The sequence below is a fragment of the Xenopus laevis genome, chromosome 9_10S (genome assembly GCF_017654675.1).
Source record: "Xenopus laevis strain J_2021 chromosome 9_10S, Xenopus_laevis_v10.1, whole genome shotgun sequence".
NCBI lineage: Eukaryota > Metazoa > Chordata > Amphibia > Anura > Pipidae > Xenopus > Xenopus laevis.
Window position 1 is genome coordinate 110,534,453 of NC_054388.1, and position 22,084 is coordinate 110,556,536.

General features: G+C 40.2%; 1 protein-coding gene across 1 annotated transcript; it reads left to right on the top strand.

Moving 5' to 3' along the window:
- The first annotated feature begins 13,411 nt into the window (after window positions 1–13,411).
- Window positions 13,412–20,472, top strand: LOC121398911. Its single transcript, XM_041578462.1, has 4 exons — window positions 13,412–14,116; window positions 15,799–15,925; window positions 16,770–16,834; window positions 19,803–20,472. Exons 1-4 carry the CDS (start codon window positions 13,798–13,800, stop codon window positions 20,219–20,221), a joined length of 930 nt encoding a protein of 309 aa, XP_041434396.1. The 5' UTR covers window positions 13,412–13,797; the 3' UTR covers window positions 20,222–20,472.
- The last annotated feature ends 1,612 nt before the right edge of the window (window positions 20,473–22,084 follow it).

Consider the following 22,084-nt stretch of genomic DNA (forward strand, 5'->3'; position numbering starts at 1 on the left):
CATATGGAATCCTGCCCGGTTTTCCAATTTGGAAAACTGGGCAGGCAGTTTTGACCCGTACAACCCTTCAAAAAACTGGGTTGTCCGGGTCAGTTGAGTAGAGTAGAGTGACCACTTGCTGCCTCACTTTGATCTAGTGGGAAAGGAGCGGCACTTAATTTTCACCTTCTACCATAGGAACAGGGTGAATGTCTGCTTTGGGCCTTGGCATGGGTCCTGTTAAAGTTGGGGTAGAGGCATTAGATAGTGGCAGGTGTAGCTCCCATAAGAGAACACTCTAGAAGTGTAAGTCAGTTAGTGGTGAGTTAGGGAAGAGCAGTTCTGAGCTCCAACATAGGAGTGGCAGTTTTGGGGGTATCTCTCCCAGTGGAGTGGGAATCAGGATAGAGGATTTCCCTGAGGGGATCAAGACCACTATGGGGTGTGTCTCAGAGGTGAAGTGAGATTCCTGCCAGGTTTGTCCGCAGGAGAGTGTCAGCCTGTGTTACTCTCTGTATGTGATGTTGTCTGTACCACTGGCCCGAAACTGTGCTGAGAGTAAACCCTATGGATGTTTAATAAACACTTTGGGGCTCATTTATAAAGTTTGCGCAGGGCAGATTGTTTCACACAGTAAATATATTTGCCCTGCACATGGTTACATTTATAAAGCTGAATAAGAATGTGCAAACAGAATTGCAAATTTGTTTTTCCACACTGCGAATTACGCCACAACCTTGGTGGCTGAGAAAATATTCACAAAACAGTTTTGCAAATTGTGAATTTAAGTTACTGTCAACACTATTTTCACACACAACCACCTCGCACAGCAGGCGCACTCACGCAAACACACGTCTCATTTGTAAGTCATTTGCGAAAATGTATTCTCAATGCAAATTCACAAAAATCAGAAAGACGGGCACAGCAGTGCAATATTTTAGAATTCAGGAAAAAACGTGGGCAATACAACAATTTGCGAATAAATATGCGTTGCGCGAACTTTATAGATGACCCCCTTTCTCTTTTATTGTTTGCAAGAACCTCTGGTGCCCTCTGTCTTTATTGTTATATGCTGTATAGCGGCAAGACAGGTGTAGTTGCACAACACCATTACACCTTCCTCTGGGTGTGAGAGTCTAGTGTAACCTACATTCTACTGCTACTAGTCCAGGCAGTTATTGAGCCAAAATAGAGGTTACACGCCACCATGTGTCAGAACTCTCAATATAGAGCAGATGAGGAAGAAGCCCAGACACAGAGAGGCCTGAATGTGAGAAGGAACAGAGACAGAGAGAATGCGGAGTTCAGGCTCGGTTACATTTATTTCCTCCCCTCCCATCCACAGTGGTAAATTCCCTTTCACTTTCACTGTGACTCAGCAAAGGGCTGGACACATTACAGAGGAGGGGTGGAATGTTCTTGCAGGAGGGAAGGGGAGAGACTGAAGACAAATACAAAGGATAAAGGTAAATGGGCCTGTAGGTAATGGGAAAGAGACTAATAAAAGGAACAAAACACAAATAATTGAAGAAAAAGCTGAGGGTTTCAGTGTATAAATGTCACCAACTGTCAGTGATTGAGCAGAGCGTTACAGTGTAGCAGCTGTACACAGAAGCTTACAATCTAACACTTATAGACTAAAAGAGACAGAATAGGAGTAATCATAACTTACAAACCAGGAAAATTAAATAAGGACGGCTAATTCAAAGGCTGCTTCAAATTCTAATTAGAATGCTGAATTTCAGTCAAATCAAATCCACCCAAAAAGCTTCCATTGTACCTTGAAACTAATCCAACCCAAACCCCCCTCTATAAAGCTGCAGCACTTAAATAAAAGCGCCGTTAAAAGCGGGCGTGGTTTTTATTCGGCGACACTTTTCCTGACATTTTTACGAATTGCTCGTAAACTCATTCGTTTTGCCGACAATTTTTGTGACACATCAGCCTCTCCAAAATGAAAATTGTCTTTTGAAAACACTCGGTAAAATGTCGTCGAAAAGATATCCGGCGTTTTAGTAAATTGTCGACTGACGAGACATTCAGAGACTGTAACATCTGCCTCCGTGAATTTGCCGTTCGCACGACATTTTACAAATTTGTCGACCCCCATTTCTGGGTGACTTATGTTACCGACATAAGGTGTCGCTTACACAAAGGGTTGTACTTAATAGAAGGGTGGGGTTTTCCAGCTACTACTGAATGTAACAAAGAACATTTTGACAGAAATTATAGTAATGTGTTTATTTTAAGTAACGAGACAATTAAGCAGAAAGAAATGTATTTTTGTATGGCAGAGATGATTGGACAGGGCAAGTGCTTGGCACCCGTAGCTAAGACTGCAGGCTGATTGTTGCCACTAGCCACTACTGATAGGAAGAGAGATCTCGGCTGAGACTTGTCCCCCCTCCCCCTGTCTCCCAGCTACACACCAACCACTCCTTTACTTTCACTTTCACTGGGCAAAGAGACTGAATGGTGACAAGTAGGATGAGTGAAGCCTCTCGGGATAAAGAAGACGTACAAAAGCAATAGGAAAATCTCAGCTAGAAGGTAAGAGGAGAGGGGGAAACATGAAAGAATGTATTTATTGCATGGGGGGGAAGGACAGATGAAGGCAGGAATAGAAGGAGGGAGGGAACAGAGAGAGAGAGAGCGAGAGAGACAAAAGTGGCGTAACTTTGCCTTTAGTGCTAAACACAACTGTAATGTGAGAGCCAAGCGGGGAGAAACTTCAGAGTGAGCAGACCCTGCGGCTGCAGGGGGGCCTTGGAGATATAGGAACCCCATGAGACCCTTATTCATATACAATTTCAATAAACATTGGTAAAACAGATTAACCTGTAGATATTTTGGGGACCTGAAAAAAATCAGAAAAATGTGCTATGGGGTCCAGTAATATCTAGTTACGCCACTGAAGCCAAGCACTTCCCTACACTGTGTCCCTATACTGTTTATATACAGGGAGCAACTGTCATACAATCACTAATCACTGTGTCCCCAGCTCTGTAACTGCCCCTGGAGCTTATATAATTTCTATTATTTATTGATATAGCACCAACAAGCACTTTGCTACTTTTCTATCTTTTTCCAGTGAAGTCAGTTCCGTCCCTCAGTGGATGAAGCCAAGCCAGCAATGAGCTACTCATAAAGCTGGTGCCAGTAGAAATGAAGGGAAGAACAGGATTAATGTTGAATAGCTCACTGACTCAAGCGCTTTTCTTTCCAGGTAACAATGTCCTGGGGCAAACAGACAGTGGTGAGGATATTCTCCAGGAGTGGGGCCGAGGAACACCTCTGGCTTGTCAACGTTTTGAATGATATTGCCGGCATCTGCCCCAAGTCCTTCGTCATTACCAACTCCAATGCCTCAGCTTTTAGGGACGCCGTCTATACTTGCACCTTTGCCATTTTGTATCACTCCATGAACAGAGGGAGGCTCAACATCACCGACGTGACTGATTCGCTGTATGACGAGGAGCTGGAATTTCTCTCGGTAAGGGGAAAAGTGTCTGACAACACCAAAAATCTAGCCATTTTTTTGTGAGATATAGATTGGGAGTCCATAACAACCAATCAAAGGTATGCTTTATTCTGCTGGTTGTTTGCTAGGGACTTGGGAGAAAGGTATATAAATAGGAAATAAGTCTAAATATGCAGAACAGTTCTGGACAGTAATAGTTACTTTAAGCACAACAAAGGTGTTGGAGGAGACCAAAACGTTGGTTCACAGTATCGTTATTAATATGAAACCTCATTATCCTCATCATCATTCTCTTTAATGCATATGCTTTATGAATTTAGGGTCTGCTCGTTTAGCGAGGTCACCAAATTAGCAGATCTTTCCCAGATATACCCACCTAAGGTGGACAATATTGGGCTTTGATCTGATCATTGGCCCTAGATCCAAACAATCAGAACACAATGGTGGGAATGCAAGCCATCAGAGCGAGGGTAGCATTGATGAGCCAATGCAGTCCCCGATCCAATGGGAAATTCAAATCTGCCCCATTGATGTCTGTCCTATTTTCAGCCACATATCTGTTGCGTAGTCCTGTTGGAGGTCCCCATACATGGTCTAAAGGGCCAATTAAATCTTCCCTTTACTAGTTCCCTATAACTATTACTAGTTCCCTTTTATTTAAACAGTCTTGAATTCCTAGAATGCACTTGCTGAGGTCAAGATAGCTTTACTTTGGTCTTAGAAAATGTTACAATGTAACTATTAAAATCTACAATTAGTATAGATATTGGTAGATATAGTTTATATATATGTATATCGGTCGATATGAGAGTTGAGAGAGGTGCAAAGAGAATTGGAATGACCCGCTGTGCATATTATGAAACCCACTGATGATCTTGGTAACCAAAAATTACAGGTTGGCTTTGGCTTCAAGGGTCAACTTTGTTACAGATCGTGGCTTTCCCATTTGTCCTGTAGAAGAGCCTTCCAGCATCATTTTGTCATTAACTTAACCCAATAACTCTGTGTGTATCCTAAAGGGAAAGACAAAGTGGTGGTGATTGCCGATGACCTAGTTGACAGCAGTGATAATGCAAAGGACAACATTCTACGCAGTCAACCAACCATTGGCCTCATGGCCCGGGATATATTCCTGTTTAGCAGGGAGGACAAGACTGTTTACAAAATAATGATAAGCAAAATGACGCACATAAAAGAAATAATCACTGCAGGTAAGTAGGGGGTAGATGTTATAATCGATTATAGAGTTGCACATTGTAAATTTAATATAAAAATGATTGGAATACGATGATTAATAACACCTTCTATTTCTTCCACAGCTTCTGGTAAAAGGTCAACCAAGGTGGGTATCTACTGACCTAAGGACCAACATTCCAGATATCTTTTGCTGCAAGTACTTGTGTGTATCAGTAACTGTCAAACATAGATAAAACATTCTAATACATATAGTTTTTGTAATGTATATATATAACTATTATTTGTAATTCTTTTCAACTTTTCAAGGTTTCTTCAGTTTGACAATAGAGCTATTCTTTCAATTGTAATGGCTGCTCTGTTCTAGATGTACGTAAAGCTCTGGGAGCATGCTCATAAGGGTTGATCTTGCTGAACAATGCTCCAATGTACCAACTTTTGTATCTAACTGTATAAATGAACAAAGCTGCTTTTAGGAAACATTATACAAATGGACAAAAAACAATTGGAAAAAGGCCATTGATAGGGGCATGTTGTTTGAAAAGAAGTCTTCAAAGGTGAACTGCCCCTTTAATTCTGGAATGTGATGAAAATTAATGAAACAGCAAATTTCTATTGGCTTATTCTCTTGTAATTATTTTTCCTGGAAACTGAGAGCCAACAATCTTCTGTCTCCTAGGCCTCCACGTGTGTGCCTGTCATATTACATGTGATTACCCTGGTCCCCTTGAGATTGGCATGCTCTGACCCAAGTCCTAAGAACGTAAGTACTAGTGTTATTAACGGAACAGTAACCCCAAAAACTTAAAGTGGATGAATGGCAATATAATGTACTGTTGCCCTACACATAAAAGTGGTGTGCTTCTGTAGCGTGGGTGGGCCTGAGAAGTGTATGAGTAGTGTGACTTGCTGCTAGTGTATCCCAGGCACCCTGAGGCTATGAGCAACTCCCTGCAACTCCCAGCAGTGTGTGTGTATGTCCCTTTAAGCACCTTACCCTCGGGTGGATCCTGGGTGTCTCCTGGTGCACAGATCAACCAGGCTGAAAGTAACAGCAGTCTAGGGTGATTGCTTCAAACAGACAACTTCTTTATTGGACAATGGCAGATGATATGGCTCACAGAAGTCAGGCAGTATAACTCTCCAAATACAGTCACAGCACGCAGTGGAAACCCTTCGCATTTTCTGATATTTCCAGTAGATTCCTCTCACGGGGTAGTGCAGCCTGTATTGGTGATGTTCCCCAGCACTAGGGATCCCACAGGATATCTTGTTCCTTGGCACTTTCCCTGCTCCTGAGCTCACCCACAAGGGTGCTAATCTCAACTACTCTCCTTGTTGGAGCCAGAAAGCTGCTCACTAAATACCTGCCACTATCCTTCACTCCTAGAGCGACTATAACGTATAACTTCTACCACTAAATAAACCTTCGCCATGGGGGCAGCCATTCAAGCACAGGATACACGGTAGATAACAGATAAGTACTACTATAGTTTATATAAACAAGCTGCTGTGTAGCCATGGGGGCAGCCATTCAAGCACAGGATACACAGTAGATAACAGATATGTACTACTATAGTTTATATAAACAAGCTGCTGTGTAGCCATGGGGGCAGCCATTCAAGCACAGGATACACAGTAGATAACAGATAAGTACTACTATAGTTTATATAAACAAGCTGCTGTGTAGCCATGGGGGCAGCCATTCAAGCACAGGATACACAGTAGATAACAGATAAGTACTACTATAGTTTATATAAACAAGCTGCTGTGTAGCCATGGGGGCAGCCATTCAAGTACAGGATACACAGTAGATAACAGATATGTTCTGAAGAATCCTATTGTATCCTATTATAAACGATAAGTAGCTTATCGTTTATCTGTTGTGTATGTCTGCCTCATGGCTACCAGGCCCGGACTGGCAATCTGTGGGTTCTGGCAAATGCCAGAGGGGCTGCAATAAGGTCCCATAGAAAGTCAGTATTTAGTGGGCTGGTAGGGGCTGTGTTGGGCCTCTGTGTGGGCTGATTGGGCCTCTGTGTCCCTGAAATTCCAGAGTCTATTTTAATTCTCAGTCCGGACCTGATGGCTACACAGCAGCTTGTGTTGGCGATTGCTTGGAGGAGATTAAGTGGAGCATGATGGTGCCTGCCATTAAATGTTCTAACTTTTTGAAATGGATACTATATTGGAGGAGGTGCAGTCTTGTTGTTGAGAAGGTGGCATGGAGGCATCTCCTGGGGAACTGCCTTAGGTAAATAACTCTCAGATAAATGAAAGTACTTTATATATGCACATTTGTCCTCTCTTGCTAAATGCAGAATGTCAATCTCTTATAATGGGATTCTAAGACTAAATTTAGCAGAGTAGCAAAGGAAGCTGAGGCAGAGTATGGAAACAACAAGACTTGTATAAGACCAAAACTTTTAGCAAAGTGGGTGAATATTTTCACAAATTCAAAATACTTATCCATTCTCCTTGTAACATTTCCATTTGATGGAAAAACCATGATGGAACTTTATAAAAATAGTGACCTATAACTGAAAAAAACTATGGACAAGTTGTCAAGAGAGGTCCTAATTTAAGGCAGGACGGACTATAACATTCTCTTCTTTGTTTCTGGAACAGCTGTATCTTCTTTTTGCTTGCACAATGGCCTCTCTATGGCTCAGGCGGTATATGCGACTACCAGTGGTAAGTACCTACATACAGCACATGTATTGTTTTAATTATGAACATCTTGAAAGTACAACTCAAAAGCATTGCAGGAATCACACACACATTCTGGGACCTCTAGCCGCTCCATTGAACTGAAAAGCTAGTTGGGCAAGGGACAGATTTAATAGTTGCTGGTGAGAGGGACATCTCTGGAGTCCTACATACATTATCTCAGGCAAAATGGAGCATTGTACTGTGACAATGGTATGTCTTTAAATATTTAAAGGGCTTTTCCGCCATTCTACAATTGTAATGCACTCTCCAGTGAGCTGTACATCGAGTAAAGATAATAAGTGGGTTTGATGTTAAGCCAAGTTCTTAGGCTCCCTCAAATGATTATGGTGCTTACCTTTAAACCCAGGCTAGGGTTCCTTTTCTTCAAACTATGCAGCAGCCTGGGCACCTCTTCCAGTCTTTCATGCACCTCCATTGGGATTGGGTCAGCGCATGCTCATAAAGAACTTTTCCTGAAATTCCCTACTGTGCATGTGCCTTCCTAGAACTGAAGCTGGGGACACCTGGGAGAAGGAATATGGCTGCCTGGCACTCAAGAACAACTTCCCCTGGCTAATGTGGTGCAGGTATAGGATCTGTTATGCCAAAACCTGTTATCCAGAAAGCTCCACATTACGCTATGACCATCTACCATCAAATACTGTACTTAATTTGTTTTTTTAAAAATGATTCCCCTTTTCTCTCTAATAACAAAGCAATATTTGGTACTTGATCCAAACTAAGATATAATTAATCCTCACTGGAGCCAAAGACAGACTATTGGTTTATTCAATGTAAATTATTTTTTGTAAATTTAAGGTAGGTAGGTAGGCGACTAGAATGATGAGTGGCCTTGATGGTTTTGGGTGTTAAATATTAGGTATTGGAAACATTGTTATATTCCAGTATTGATTAAGTTTTAATATGTTTCATTTGTGCACTCATGACTTGTCATTCACACAGCCTAACACATTGGTTCCCAAACTCCATTTGTTCCTTAAATCTGGAATGGGATTAGGTTTCAACATATGGAATGTCTTATGGGTAGGCTGGGGGAGGTGTATCACACACAATACAGACTTTTATACAACATATTGATACATACATACATTTTTGTATTATTTTGGTAGGCTGTCAATAGAGCATTTGACTGGCTAAATATCTTATAATTTGTATGTATCTTCTGTAACGCATTTTTACACATTAAATAGACTTAAATATCACCTTGGTGAGTGGTGTTTGTTGACCATAGAAGTTACACAAATTATTTAAAGAGACTGAATTTTCTACATTGGGAATTCTGGGTAAAACATATAATTATAGGTATATATTGTCTCATACCTTAGTGATGTTTCTTGGAAAATGTGGCTCTGGTACTGACACAAACCCTCTCTTTTAGAGCTCTACCTCTTTGTCCCTTGTAACATATGGAACTGCAATAATCTGTGTGGGAAATGCACTTATCAATCCCAGCCTTAGAAATGTGAGTATAGAGAAATATAAATATCCGTGTGGGCTGTATGTCGGAAACCAAACAAAAGTCATTTTCAGTGTCACCTTTCACAGTAAAGAAATGAAATATAAGATGAAAAGGCCTTACTGTGTTGAATGTATGGTGTCAGACAATGACACTGATGAGCTTGTCTTCTCTGTGTTCTTCACAGCGGGCTTTTGCCATTTCCTGGGCTGCAGCTTCTCTGGGACTTTTGAGAAATAAATTCTTTATACCCCACATACCTGCTGTAAGTATTCTTATTCTATATATGGGGTGCATGATGCCATAGAAAACCAGAGCAAGCTTTGATGACCACTGGGATTGTCATACGTTCATGTGTCTGCAAATATTATAAGCTAATTAGGTTAAATACAATAAAGGTGGCCATAGATGCAAAGATCCGCTCATTTGGCAACATCGCCAAACGAGCGGATCTTTCCCCGATATGCCATTAACGAGCATGGCTATATCGGGGGTAATATGAACGTTCGGCCATACGGCACAATGTGCAAAGGGCTCCGGTCGGGTCAAAATCAAACCTGTCGGCTCTCTCCACACATTATCCGAAAATCGTACGAATCCACGTATGGCCAGCTTAAAGGGATATCATGGGAAAAAAATTTTTTCCAAACGAATCAGTTAATAGTGCTGCTCCAGCAGGATTCTGCACTGAAATCCATTTCTCAAAAGAGCAAACAGTTTTTTTATATTCAATTTTGAAATCTGACATGGGGCTAGACATATTGTCAATTTCCCAGAATTCTTGTTATTATTTTCTCTTCCTGAAACATTTCCTTTCATTCTATTCCAGGGCCTGCGACTGAGTGAAACCTATATAGTGCCGGCTGGGGTTGTGACAATACTTTCCATCTCCCAACCTGATTGGCCTCACATATTATTGTAATTATTCACATTTCATAGCTATTTTTATTGATTGCTGAACAAGCAAAGACATGATTTTGTGGGCATAAATTGGGCAAGCTCTGATGGCTCATTTACTATGTATACTACTATAAGGGCTCATGAATTTAGCGTTGTACCATCCATTGCATTCTGTGCCCATTGTTGAACAACTTTGTACTAAAACTCTGGTGCAAAGAACCAAGAGCAGCACATTTGTGTGCAAGGGATTCCTTTATTTATTGCATGCTTAAGCTATAGGTTGTTCCAGGGTAATACCCACCCATAGGGTTGCCACCTGTCTGGTTTTGACCCAGACTGCCCCGTTTTCGGAAAGGCTGTCCAGGAGAAAACTGTCTGTCCTTTTTCCAAATCAGGAAATCTGATTGACACGATTGACATGGCAATCAGCCAATCACTGACCATCCAGTCATAGCCCCACCCCCAACATCACTACTCCCACTCCAACATCACTAGTCCCACCCTTGACTTCAGCAGTTCCATCCCTGGCATCAGTAGTCCAGCAGTTCCACCCTGTAACATCACCTTACCGCCCCCATATGTAGAGGAAAGTTGTCAACCCTACCCACCTACCACATGCAAGATCATGGAGAAGATTTTTGCCCATAACACCTTGCCCCCAACCTAATAACTGGTTTCTACCTCTGTTTTCCTTCTTAGGTCGCATTGTACCTCCATGTTGAAGAAGCAGAAAGGGGAGATAAACCAAAATGAACCTATTGGCTTTGCCAGGTGAAAGGACATGATTTTGGGCTTTTATAAGAAATTTGATGATCGCCTTTATTTAAGCAAGTGGCTTGAAAATGATCTTTGATGGGTTAACAGCAATGTCTCAAAATGGGGGAGAAACTGACTTTTCAGTGGTTTCCAATTATGGTAATAACATATTAAAGGAAATTCAGATATGCACTTCAGTTTTTTTGTTTCTTGTCCTAATTATGAACTTAATGGAAATAAATCAGCAGTGGAGTTGATAAATCCAGTTCTCTTCTTTGAAAAATCCTGCCGGCTCACAGTGACATCTCAATTTCAAGTGAGGTGCTGCAAGAACTTGGTACCACAGACAAGTGAGCAGACAAATTTCACTCTGGAGAACCGTATCAATAATCCAGTAAACTTTTATTGTATAATGTACCTCACACATTGCACACGTGCATAGCAGATTCTTTTACACTTTCCTTGGCCTTAAGAAAACCATTGCCTTGTCCCTATACTCCTATTGGTTCTATGCCCTGGCTATGTCTCCTATTGAGAACATCCCCCTCTCTGCCTTATTATCTTCCTCATATCTGACTTTCTGGTAGGTCGATGGTCAATGAGTTGCTTTACAATTAGTAGTTGGGTCATCCTATGACATCTCCAACTTATCACTTCATCACCTTCCTGGTGTAACATTTAATAGAGTCTCCGCTGTTCTGTTTTTACCTGTTCTTTGCATTACTCTTTATTTTCCATAGCTATTATACTTCTCTTACTTATTTGCTTAGATTTTTACTTTTTCCTTCCATGTTTCACAGTACTTAAAGCATTTTTCATCATGTAAGTAACTAGAAGCTATGTTTGTGAAGATTCTCATTTATCCAGGTCATGGTATATCTGTAGAAATAAGTCAAATCAACTGGACTTGCTGTGTTTTTTCTTGAAGACATTTCACCAGTCATCCAACTGGATTTCTCAATTCTGAATAACTGGAAGCTATTGTTATGGACAGAAATTTGTCCTGAGAGTATCTGTCCCTTCCAAATTGTGGTAAATAAGTTCAGTATACAAAATGCTTCTCCTGCTTTATTCTAAGGCACACAAAGGTTATATAGGCTAAGTGGGGGTTTTTACACCCCCGTAAGCTTGCGGTTTTGCTATATAGCTTCAAATGGAAAAGTACAAACTACAAAAGTATTTTTATGCGGTTTAATGTAGCAGTCGTCTTCAGGAAACAGGTGCAGAGAGGCATAACCACAACCGTCGTGACTTTCTTAGCACAAGTCTGTTTCTGTGAAGAGGTTCCTCTTGGTTTCATTCTAGCTTGCATCGATATATGGTTTTGCAAATAGCTGAGCAAGGAAATATAGAAGACACACACAGTATAACAGTAAAATAGACTTTTAAAATGATAGTAAACAGAATAGACTGACCAGTCCACCTTACTATATTAAAGATGTGTATATTATAGTTGACAAGTTGCTTTGAATCAACACTAATGCCTGTACAGGCAGCAGGAAGTAAAATGATGCTTTATCTGACCTGTAATCAAATTTTGGAACTGTTAATTCCGTGAAATATGGATCCATTTCTGAGTCCTCCAGTCTAGAAATCATTGTCTCAAAATCATTGGTCCACTCTACCTTCTAAAGTCATAGAATTCAATGAGAGTTTCATTTGTAGACAGAATATTTAGGGGCTGCTGATATACAATGTCTTGAGAAATAACAGAAGAAGAGCTATTCATTTTATTCAGACCAAAATGTTTCCTGTACTGAGACATCAGCATCATTTTTAATAAACCTTCCATTGAGTTCTGCCATGTCACTACCTCGGGAATGTATTCTTAAATTCCTGGCCATAGACCTTATCATTTTAGGATGCATTTATTTATTCCTTGAAAATTGGCTTTGACAACAAGTCCCGGGCTGTGGGACTATCACAAATAAGAAACTGGCCATCCATTAGAACTACACCATCATACACTAACTTTTGTAGCCACACAACTAATCATCTACTTTGCAGCATAAGGCATGTTTGTTTTTTTTTGCATTATGAATTCTTTCAAGCAGAAAATTTCCAAAAACAGTAATATGTGAACTCCTACTCACTCTTTCTTGCCATTATATGCTAGTGATAGTGAATGATAATATAAGATGATTCCTGGATTAAAATCGTTTATGGAAATGGGGAAATTTTCCACCCTATGTCTTATTGTTCACAGCCTGACCAAATCCACCCACATGTCTCTGTGTTCCCAGCCTGACTAAGCCCACCCCTGTGTCTCTGTGTTCCCAGATGTACCAAGTCCACCCCCATGCTCTCTGTTCCCAGCCCAACCAAGTCCACCTCCATTTCTCTCTGTTCCCAGCCTGACCAAGTCCACCCCCATTTATCTCTTCTGTTCCCCAGCCCAACCAAGTCCACCTCCATTTCTCTCTGTTTCCAGCCTAACCAAGTTCACCTCCATTTCTCTCTGTTTCCAGCCTAACCAAGTTCACCTCCATTTCTCTATGTTCCCAATCTGACCAAGTCCATCCCCATTTCTCTCTGTTCCCAGCCTGACCAAGTCCATCCCCATTTATCTCTTCTGTTCCCAGCCCAACCAAGTCCACCCCAATTTATCTCTGTTCCCAGCCTGACCAAGTCTACCCCCATTTCTCTCTATTCCGAGCCTCACCAAGTCCAGCCCCATGTTTCTGTGTTCCCAGCCTGACCAAGTCCACCCCCATTTCTCTCTTTTCCCAGCCTGACCAAGTCAACCCCATGTCTCTGTGTTCCCACCACATGCTATAATGCCTTTAGCAGCTGTGTATATATGTCATATGCAAGTGAACTCAGAAGTACACGGGGAGAGCACAGGACAGATAAAATGTAGCACTTGTGCCCATTACAAGTAATAGAAGTAAGTGAGACAGTCTGTTTGTGTCCTCTGATAAATGATTACCTCCGTGAGTCATGCTTTATAGCAGGACTTTAGTTTCATGGCAAGTAGATAGACAGGATTGTCATTGGTTGACTTCTATGAATGTTTGATAGTAAATAGGCAGTACTGTAGCTAGAAAGGGAAGACAGATATAAGAAATATATTTGCTTTAGTGTCCCAAATTTTTAGAAAGGGTCCCATGTGGCAGAATCTCTCTTTACCAAGAGTATCGAGTATAAAGAGACAGGGGCAGGTCATGGTTCCTTCCTTATTGTCTTCCTGAGTCAAAATGAAACTAAATGAAGTTACTTTCGTTGTTAATGTCAAGCACGATACAAAGAGGCAAACCTCAGCAGAGCCAACGGAGAGCTTGTTATTAGAGAACCAGCCATGGATACAGATAATATGAAAGAGTTTATAATGAACTTCAGCCTGGACAACTGTGCTCGAGGAAATCAGGGCTATAGCCGGGTTCTCCTGCAGCTGTTTGGCTATGCAGGTCATGGCAAATCCTCATTTATTAATTCCTGTAAGTACATAATGGATGACAGCGAATACAGAGAATATGCTAAAGTTGCAGATTCCAGAGAGGCGCCTGAGACTATGATGAGAAATTCTTATAAATTGACAGAGAATGTGACTTTGGTGGATAACAGAGGGGGAGGGAAAATGAATAAGATGGAGACTGGAGAAATCTACCTTCAGCTGGGTAAGCGAGAGCCAGAATTTTATATTTCAAACTATAATTTGAATTGTTACTGGAAAAATAAATGCTTTATTTCATTTTATTTATTATTTCGTTTTTTAACATGATTGTTCATAATGTAGTGATAGGTATTAAACGCAAAGTAAGTTACTTCCCCCTCGAATGCTTTGAAGGACATTTGTGATGGGAGTTTTGGTATTTATTCCTCCTAAAAGATACCCGGAAAAAACATCTAGAGAGGGAACTGGGTGTACAAATGTTTAGTGATAAAAGATAAAAAAAGATGACTTGGTTTCACATCCGTATTTCGTTCAGTTATATTGTAACTGTGTAACTTACTTAGTTTTTACAGATAGAGAGATAGAGTGTGAAGACTTATTATGGAAGGTGAAGTCTTCTGATGGCTATTCCCTGTACAATATATCATGAAAGACCTTTCATCTGCTGTTTTTGGGCTGGATAATCTTAAAGGAATATTAACACCAAAAAATTAAAGTAATGAAAATATAATGTACTGATGTAATGTGTTTGCTTCATATATTGTATATAAAAAGGCTCCTCTGTAGCCATGGAGCCAGCCATTTGAGGCTCATAGCAGATAACAGATGGACTCTGTAGGATACCATTGTATTCTATTACAGAGTGTATCTGTTATCTGCTGTGTATCCTGGGTCTTTTCTCCTTTTTCAGCTCTGAATGGCTGCCCCCATGACTACACAGCAGCTTGTTTATATAAACTATAGTAGTACTTATCTGTTATCTACTGTGTATCCTGTGCTTGAATGGCTGCCCCCATGGCTACACAGCAGCTTGTTTATATAAACTATAGTAGTACTTATCTGTTATCTACTGTGTATCCTGTGCTTGAATGGCTGCCCCCATGGCTACACAGCAGCTTGTTTATATAAACTATAGTAGTACTTATCTGTTATCTACTGTGTATCCTGTGCTTGAATGGCTGCCCCCATGGCTACACAGCAGCTTGTTTATATAAACTATAGTAGTACTTATCTGTTATCTACTGTGTATCGTGTGCTTGAATGGCTGCCCCCATGACTACACAGCAACTACAAAGCAACCATGGCGGCAATGCAGCAGTACCTTATATTTTAATTACTTATAAAAATACTTTCTTTTTTTGGAGTTACTGTTCCTTTAAGGCAGGGGTCCCCAACCTTTTTCATCAGTGAGCAATATTCTGATGTTAAAAATAGTTGGGGAGCAACACAAGCATGAAAAAATGTTCCTGGGGATGCCAAATAAGGGCTGTGATTGACTAGTCGTAGCCCCTATATGGACTGGCAGCCTACAGGAGACTCTGTTTGGTAGTACACCTGGTTTATATGCAACCAAAACTTGCCTCCAAGCCTGGAATTCAAAAATAAACCCCTGCCATTGGGAGCAACATCCAAGGAGTTGGTGAGCAACATGTTTGGTTTGTGGCTGGGGTGCCAGTCTGACACTGAACCCATTATCAATATATTTAGGACATTAAATACATTAAGACATTCTGTGCATTAAGCAACTGAAAGATTCACTGGCCTTTTGTCTGAATTTGGTGGTCACAGCCTCATTGCACGTTGCCTAATTACATTAAATGAATCTTCAACTAAAGTATCCTGTAGGTCATGTGGGTCTGTGTGTTTGTTCTAGGGGAAAATTCATATTTGTGTGTTTTTTTGCAGGAAACTTTTTACCACTGGACGAATCTGTCACATGGCAAACAGGATTTGATGATATGATGAAGAAAATCTCAGCTTCTGAGAGGCAGGGCTGTGCCGCCGACTTCATAGTCCCAGTATTTGTGTATTGGTAATGGGCCTTTACCAAATCTAAAATAATCAGGTTTTTTTTTTACTGTATGAATATTTTTAGATATTGCTTTCTAAAATCATTACATTTAGTGTGTGGCCATGGCAGGGATATTCCCTAAACTCCCAGTGGACTAACAAACTATTAGCCAATGCCTTTTGTCATACCTAGAATTAACTGCTGCTTGACTTGAATGAAAAAGGAAGATGAAAAATATTGATATGAAGAATGGCAGAAAGACTAATGATTAGGGGTCTGAAGGCAATTTGTATATATATAAATCACATCAGATGCCAAGAGCAATTGTAATTATGGCTTAGCCATCTAAGTGACCCATATATTACAACTAAAAGGCTTTGGTATTAACCATTGGGACAATCTATTGGTAACAGGTTTTAACAGTTTTGGAGATATTTTTGTGTTTTTTGGCAGCAGCTATATTGGGTAAGTAATGGATTTTTAAATGCAGCCGTATGTCAACTGTCGGCTTTGCTTCCCAATAAAACAAAGGACCAATGTAATCTCACCATGACAGTTAGTTGCCACCTGATCTGGGCTTCAGAAGAGAATATAAAATGTTAACAAGGTTAAGACCAACCCACTAATAAGTAGATGTTTTTGTTATCGACTCCATCTTTTTATGAATCTCAGGGGGCTGGAGAAAAACATTGTTCTTTTTTTAGTAGAACGTTTTTATTTCTATCAATTTGAGTTGAGCGAACTACGAAGCCCGGCATGTATCGTACGTTCCCTTTCTTAGCAATTTCATTGAAGCAAACGTTTGATTATTATCAGTGCTGAGTATGGGAAATATTAATCATTCCCGATTCATATTGTCTAACAGCACATCGTCCGGAATATCCCTGACAGAAGTAAAGGAGATGATTTCCAGTGCCAGAACAATAACAGGTAAAACTGTAAGGAGGTCGGGAAATACATAAATAAATGTGTCACTATCGTGGGGTTTTGCCATTTTGCTACTGGGTTTTGTGCTACAATCAGAAAAAGTCGTGGTTTCTGAGAAACAATTTGAAAAAGTCACAAGATTCAAATTGTTGTTCTATTTTGTCACAATTCTTCCTGCAAGTGTTTTTTTCGTCCTTAAGGCAAATCTGAAATGGAAGTTGGGTCAATTGTTTTTTTAAAATGAGAAAAAAAAACGAGTTTTATGAAATATGCCCCATAGTCTTATTTGTGTGTGTGTATATATATATAAACTAGCGTTAATTCGTCAATCAAAGTGAAGATCTGCCAGCGTTCAATTATGCCTACTTCGTTAGAGGTCTTCGCTCAGGCTAATTTGCATATGGCGGGAAATTATAAAGTTGAATGGACGTATATGTTGCAGCAAATACATTACATTACACAAGTCCAGGGATCCTTAAAAAAGAAAATAGAGTTGTTATAATGCCCTACACATGAGCCCACTGTATAGATTATGTTCCATATGTTAGAAAATGTATGGGGGAACCTGGTTACCCCCAAAAAAATGTAGGGACTTTTTTTTTTTTTTTTTTTTGTATAATCTTTATTTTTATTTGCACATTCAAAGTCAACAACAAGAATGTTATTATATCTACATATATCAAACCGTGTTGACAAGCGTAGAATGAACATAAACATATATAAAATAAAAATCAAATCAAAAACAAAGGATATAATATAACTGCTAAAGAAATATATTATTAAAGATCCTGTATGCTAGGTCAGTCCACACATTATACATTATAGTTACCTTTACTAAATAGTTTCAGTATCTCTACTGAAACCGAGTTGCTCCTGTCCAATTACATATTTTTAATAGAATCCGATTCCAGAAACATAACCCAGGTAGCCCACGTTTTCACAAAAACCTGTTGTTTATTGTTTACATATGACAACAATTCCTCCATACGCATTATGTGACCCATCTCAGAGATCCATTCACTGAACGTGGGTGGAACCTCAGATTTCCAGTGCCTGGGTATTACAGTTCTTGCGGCTCCCAGACAATAACCTATTATTGACTTTGTGTGTTTCCCCGTTGGACCAATTAGCATCGACAATAGGCCAATAGATGGTGTCTTTTCCACTAAAGTCCCTGATACAATGTTGATTGCCTCGAAAACTTTGCCCCAAAAGGGCTTCAGTTTCTGGCAGTACCACCAAATATGTAGCATTGACCCCACTTCCTTGTTACATCTCCAGCACAATGGATTTGGGGTATGGTAAATTTTATGAAGCATGTCGGGGCACCTATACCACCTTGATATAACCTTGAAATTTGTTTCTTGTACCTTACACGCTATTGAGAATTTATGGGTGAGGAGAAAGCATGATTCCCATTGTTCAGTAGTGTATGTGACCCCTAGTTCACGTTCCCAATTGAAGGTATATTTTGGGCGATAGTTGGTGGTCCGACACTCATCCATATTATATAGCAGGGAAGTCAGGTGGGTGGGAGGCTGTTTGGCTAGACAAAGGTCTTCAAAGGGAGTCGTGGTTTCAGTGGTTATTTGCCTATTTTCAGGTCTGTGAAGCCATGCATTCAGTTGAGCATATTTCATTTTGTATAGAAAAAACCCTTCTTTACCGGGACAAATGTCTGCTAATGGCTGTAAGGCCTTGTTACGTAATAAACTAAATGTAGGGACTTTTGCTGGCAATCAATCTGAAAAAAAGAAAAGACACCAGTGTTTTTAGAAACTTTTCCCACTAAAAATATGATGTAAGTAACAGAAGATTGAGGAAGATCTATACACTCCAAAGAGGTAACGTTCAGTAAAATCCGCATCTTAGTGAATTTGCAGAGTAACGTCCATTCACTAGAGTGAAAATTCACCTGCCGATAAAGTGCAAATGACCATTAGCATCTGTCTCTTTCGCTAGCGAAGTTACGCCTGTGCCTGGTAGTAAATCAGCGAAGTGCCTGAAACCGAATCGTCACCAGCGTTAGTCACTTTGTCCTTTAGTAAATTCCCCATGTCTTTTACTATATTCTATTCTTCCATTAGTAAGCCTCTTTTTTTTCCATAAAGAAATAGGGAATGGTTAGAAGCTATGGCTAAATGGTTAGAAGCAAGAGGCCACTGACACACACCGAGTGTTTTCCTGGTTTCCCGGTGGGACAGTCGGACACTGTATGTGTGTATATATATATATATATTGGCAGAAAGGTTCACTTGGAAGGGTTGAATTTGATGGACTTTTGTCTTTTTTTTCAACCCAAACCAACTATCTGTCCTGTTTTTTTTTTTTTTTTTTGAGAATCCAATGGAAAATTTGTGAAATGCATTGAAGTCAATTGGGCATTTTTTGTGGGCATTTTTTTTTAAGGTTATTTTTTCCATGCAAAATACATTGGCGCCTATGAGAGTGACATCTGCAGTGACCAGCAACGTAACTTTAGGGGGGGCGGGCCTTGGTGCGGGACGTGCAGCCGCGCCCCCTCCATACACCCAGAACCGGCTGAATTAGTGGCGCGCGAGCTGCCGGGGGGAGGGGCCCTGAGGGGGTGCGGGCGCTGGCCCAATTGCACCCCCTGCTCCCCCGGTGGTTACGCCACTGGCAGTGACCTTTTTTGTGCTGAATACATTGGGATATTTGCGTGGTTTTTGGGGTGAATTTTTCACTACAAAAATGCAGAATTTTGGGGCAAATCCTTATCTGGCAAAAAAATAAAAAATAATCACTAATTAAAATATATGTCGCTAGTGACTTCAACATTCACTCCAAATAGTATACACAAAGTTAGCAAATGGAAAGAGAGCTCTACCGTAATATGAGAACCAGAACAGGAAACTGCACAACACAGAAAACGTGAGAAAAAATATTAGTAATATTAAAAAATTTTATTGGTAAAAATTTTGTAGCTTAAAAAATGTTTTTGTCCCTTCAGGAGTTGACCCAACTGTGGTTCTTACCCATAAGTTATATGTTCCTATTCATCAGCTGACTAAAATCAGAGATACATTTCGAAAAATGGGGGCAAGGAACATCTACCCTGTAGAAAACTACACCCATGGGGATAACCTGAAAACCAAAGGGAAACATACAGCCATCTTGCAGTGTCTCTACGAGTCCCTTAAAGATGTTGAATTCAAAATGAAAGAGGAACTGAATCCCAGTGAGGAAAGAATCAAAAGGAAAGAGTTCCTAATGACCTTTGCTCACAAAAGAGCTTTAGAGAATCAAAAACAGCAAATTAAAGAAATGCAGCTTAAGGAACAACTAGAAAGGGAAAAGGAAAAGGAAAAGGAACAGGAAAAGGAACAGGAAAAGGCAAAGAGACGTTGGTACTACCTCTGGTTGCATTAAACTAGAAAGCACCAAATATGTTTCAGCTGAATAGGCATCATTTATGCTTAAACATTCTAGAGTTGGGTTAGCTGTCATGGAGAAACCTTTCAGGCTCTGGAAAATAATAAGATGTTCATATTTGGCTCTATTTGTTCAGCTTCCATAAATTACAATATTTTTGATTACACAGCAGTAAGTATTTTAGTTAAGTATTTCAGATAAAATTTCATGATTATGTATCTATCTGCGAATAAATCGTTTATACTGTTTTCTCTTTTTCGTATTCTTTTTTTTTTCGCCTCTCAATTTATTTTGTATGAACAGTCATGTCCTTGTTAAAGGCCAGTAACACCATTTCAGAAGGAATAACTTGTGTATTACTTTCCCAAAACGATGTCTACACCAGTGGTCCTGCATTGGGCGGTGTAATAAATTAAAACATGGATTGTTGGATAGCAAATATGAGGGCGAAGACACACATGGAGATTTGTTACAGTGCATTGCTGCAACATTTAAAAAAACTTGGTTGCAGTGACTAACATGTAAGGGGGTTAAAGGGTTAAACACCGTCACCATGGGAACCCAGCTTGATCCAAGGATTGAAGTCCACACTCTTGATTATAACAAAAACTTGAACTGTTTATTTGGACACACTTTCTTTCATCAGATGACTCTTCCACACATCAGGGCATACAGTTATACAATCCACGGGCAATATTAAACTTCTCCTTTACTGGCTAAGCCGACACTCCAAACACACAAAGGTTTTTTCCCGAAACCTTCCGAAGGACATCCCTTTCCAGGGTTACTCACCACCTCCCTGCTTCAGCCGGGCTGACACCACGCCAGTGCACCACTGACCTTTCAGGGTAGGACTTTTCTTGTGACACCTTCCGGTCCTACCAGTCCGGCATACGACCTATGCCCCTCTGGCCTACTCCGGATAGGACTTTTCTTTTCCCCCTCCTTCAGGACGTCCTTTTCCTATAACTTCCACTTGCACCCTCACTGGCTTAGCCTTGGCACATATGCCTCTACCTCCTTGTTGGGGTCTTAACTACCCATGCTAAATAGTCCTGACTATCTGAAATACCTAGTATTTCACACGTGTGCCCTCTCTCTATCTAAATCCAAATGCATGTGAACAACCCTTTGGGTGTGTCTCCCCTTTAAATACTTTCTTCAATTAAACACTACCCTAACACTTACTGTGCATGTGCTGCTCCTAACTCTGTGCATGTGCTTTCCCTCTGTTACCCAGCATGGAACCTTTATCATCCATTTACATGACAACATGCCATCTTGTGGTACATTTTACACATACAGTCTTCCAACACATTTAACACTTTCAATCACTTTAACATTACTTAACATTTTTACAGCACTCACATTCACTTAACACATTCAATACATTTTCTCATGCACACAATCCAATCACCTTCTTACAAACATAAACATCAAAAAGAGAAGGACGGCACTCCGGTGCATGAAATATACTTTTATTCCAGATTTAAACAAGGATCCAACGCCCTACGCGTTTTGGGAATCACTCCCTTAATCATAGGCAAGTTGCAGTGACTAAACAATGTAACTTAGTGGGCCGCCATGAAAACCTGCGAGTCTTTTAAAGTATGGCGATTAGTCGCCACTAAAACAAAGAAAATGTCGCTACAGAGTAACAATGTAGATAAACTCACCAAATGTAACCAGTGGTCCAGGTGCAGCAGACCCTCAGCTTTAGGAAACGGCAAACCAGACTAAATCAATTGGAACAAAAGAGGCTATGAGGCACTCAAAGGAATCAACAGGGCCAAAAAAAAATAAAGTAAAAACAATATTTATTTGTAGAATCTAAAACGTACACATCTCCATGGGCCATAT

Excerpts from the sequence above, each read along its gene's own strand:
- LOC121398911 (XM_041578462.1), top strand. The coding sequence starts at position 13,798 with ATGGATACAGATAATATGAAAGAGTTTATAATGAACTTCAGCCTGGAC. Across the intron at positions 14,117-15,798 it reads AGAAATCTACCTTCAGCTGG|GAAACTTTTTACCACTGGAC; the intron begins GTAAGCGAGAGC and ends GTTTTTTTGCAG. Across the intron at positions 15,926-16,769 it reads GTCCCAGTATTTGTGTATTG|CACATCGTCCGGAATATCCC; the intron begins GTAATGGGCCTT and ends ATTGTCTAACAG.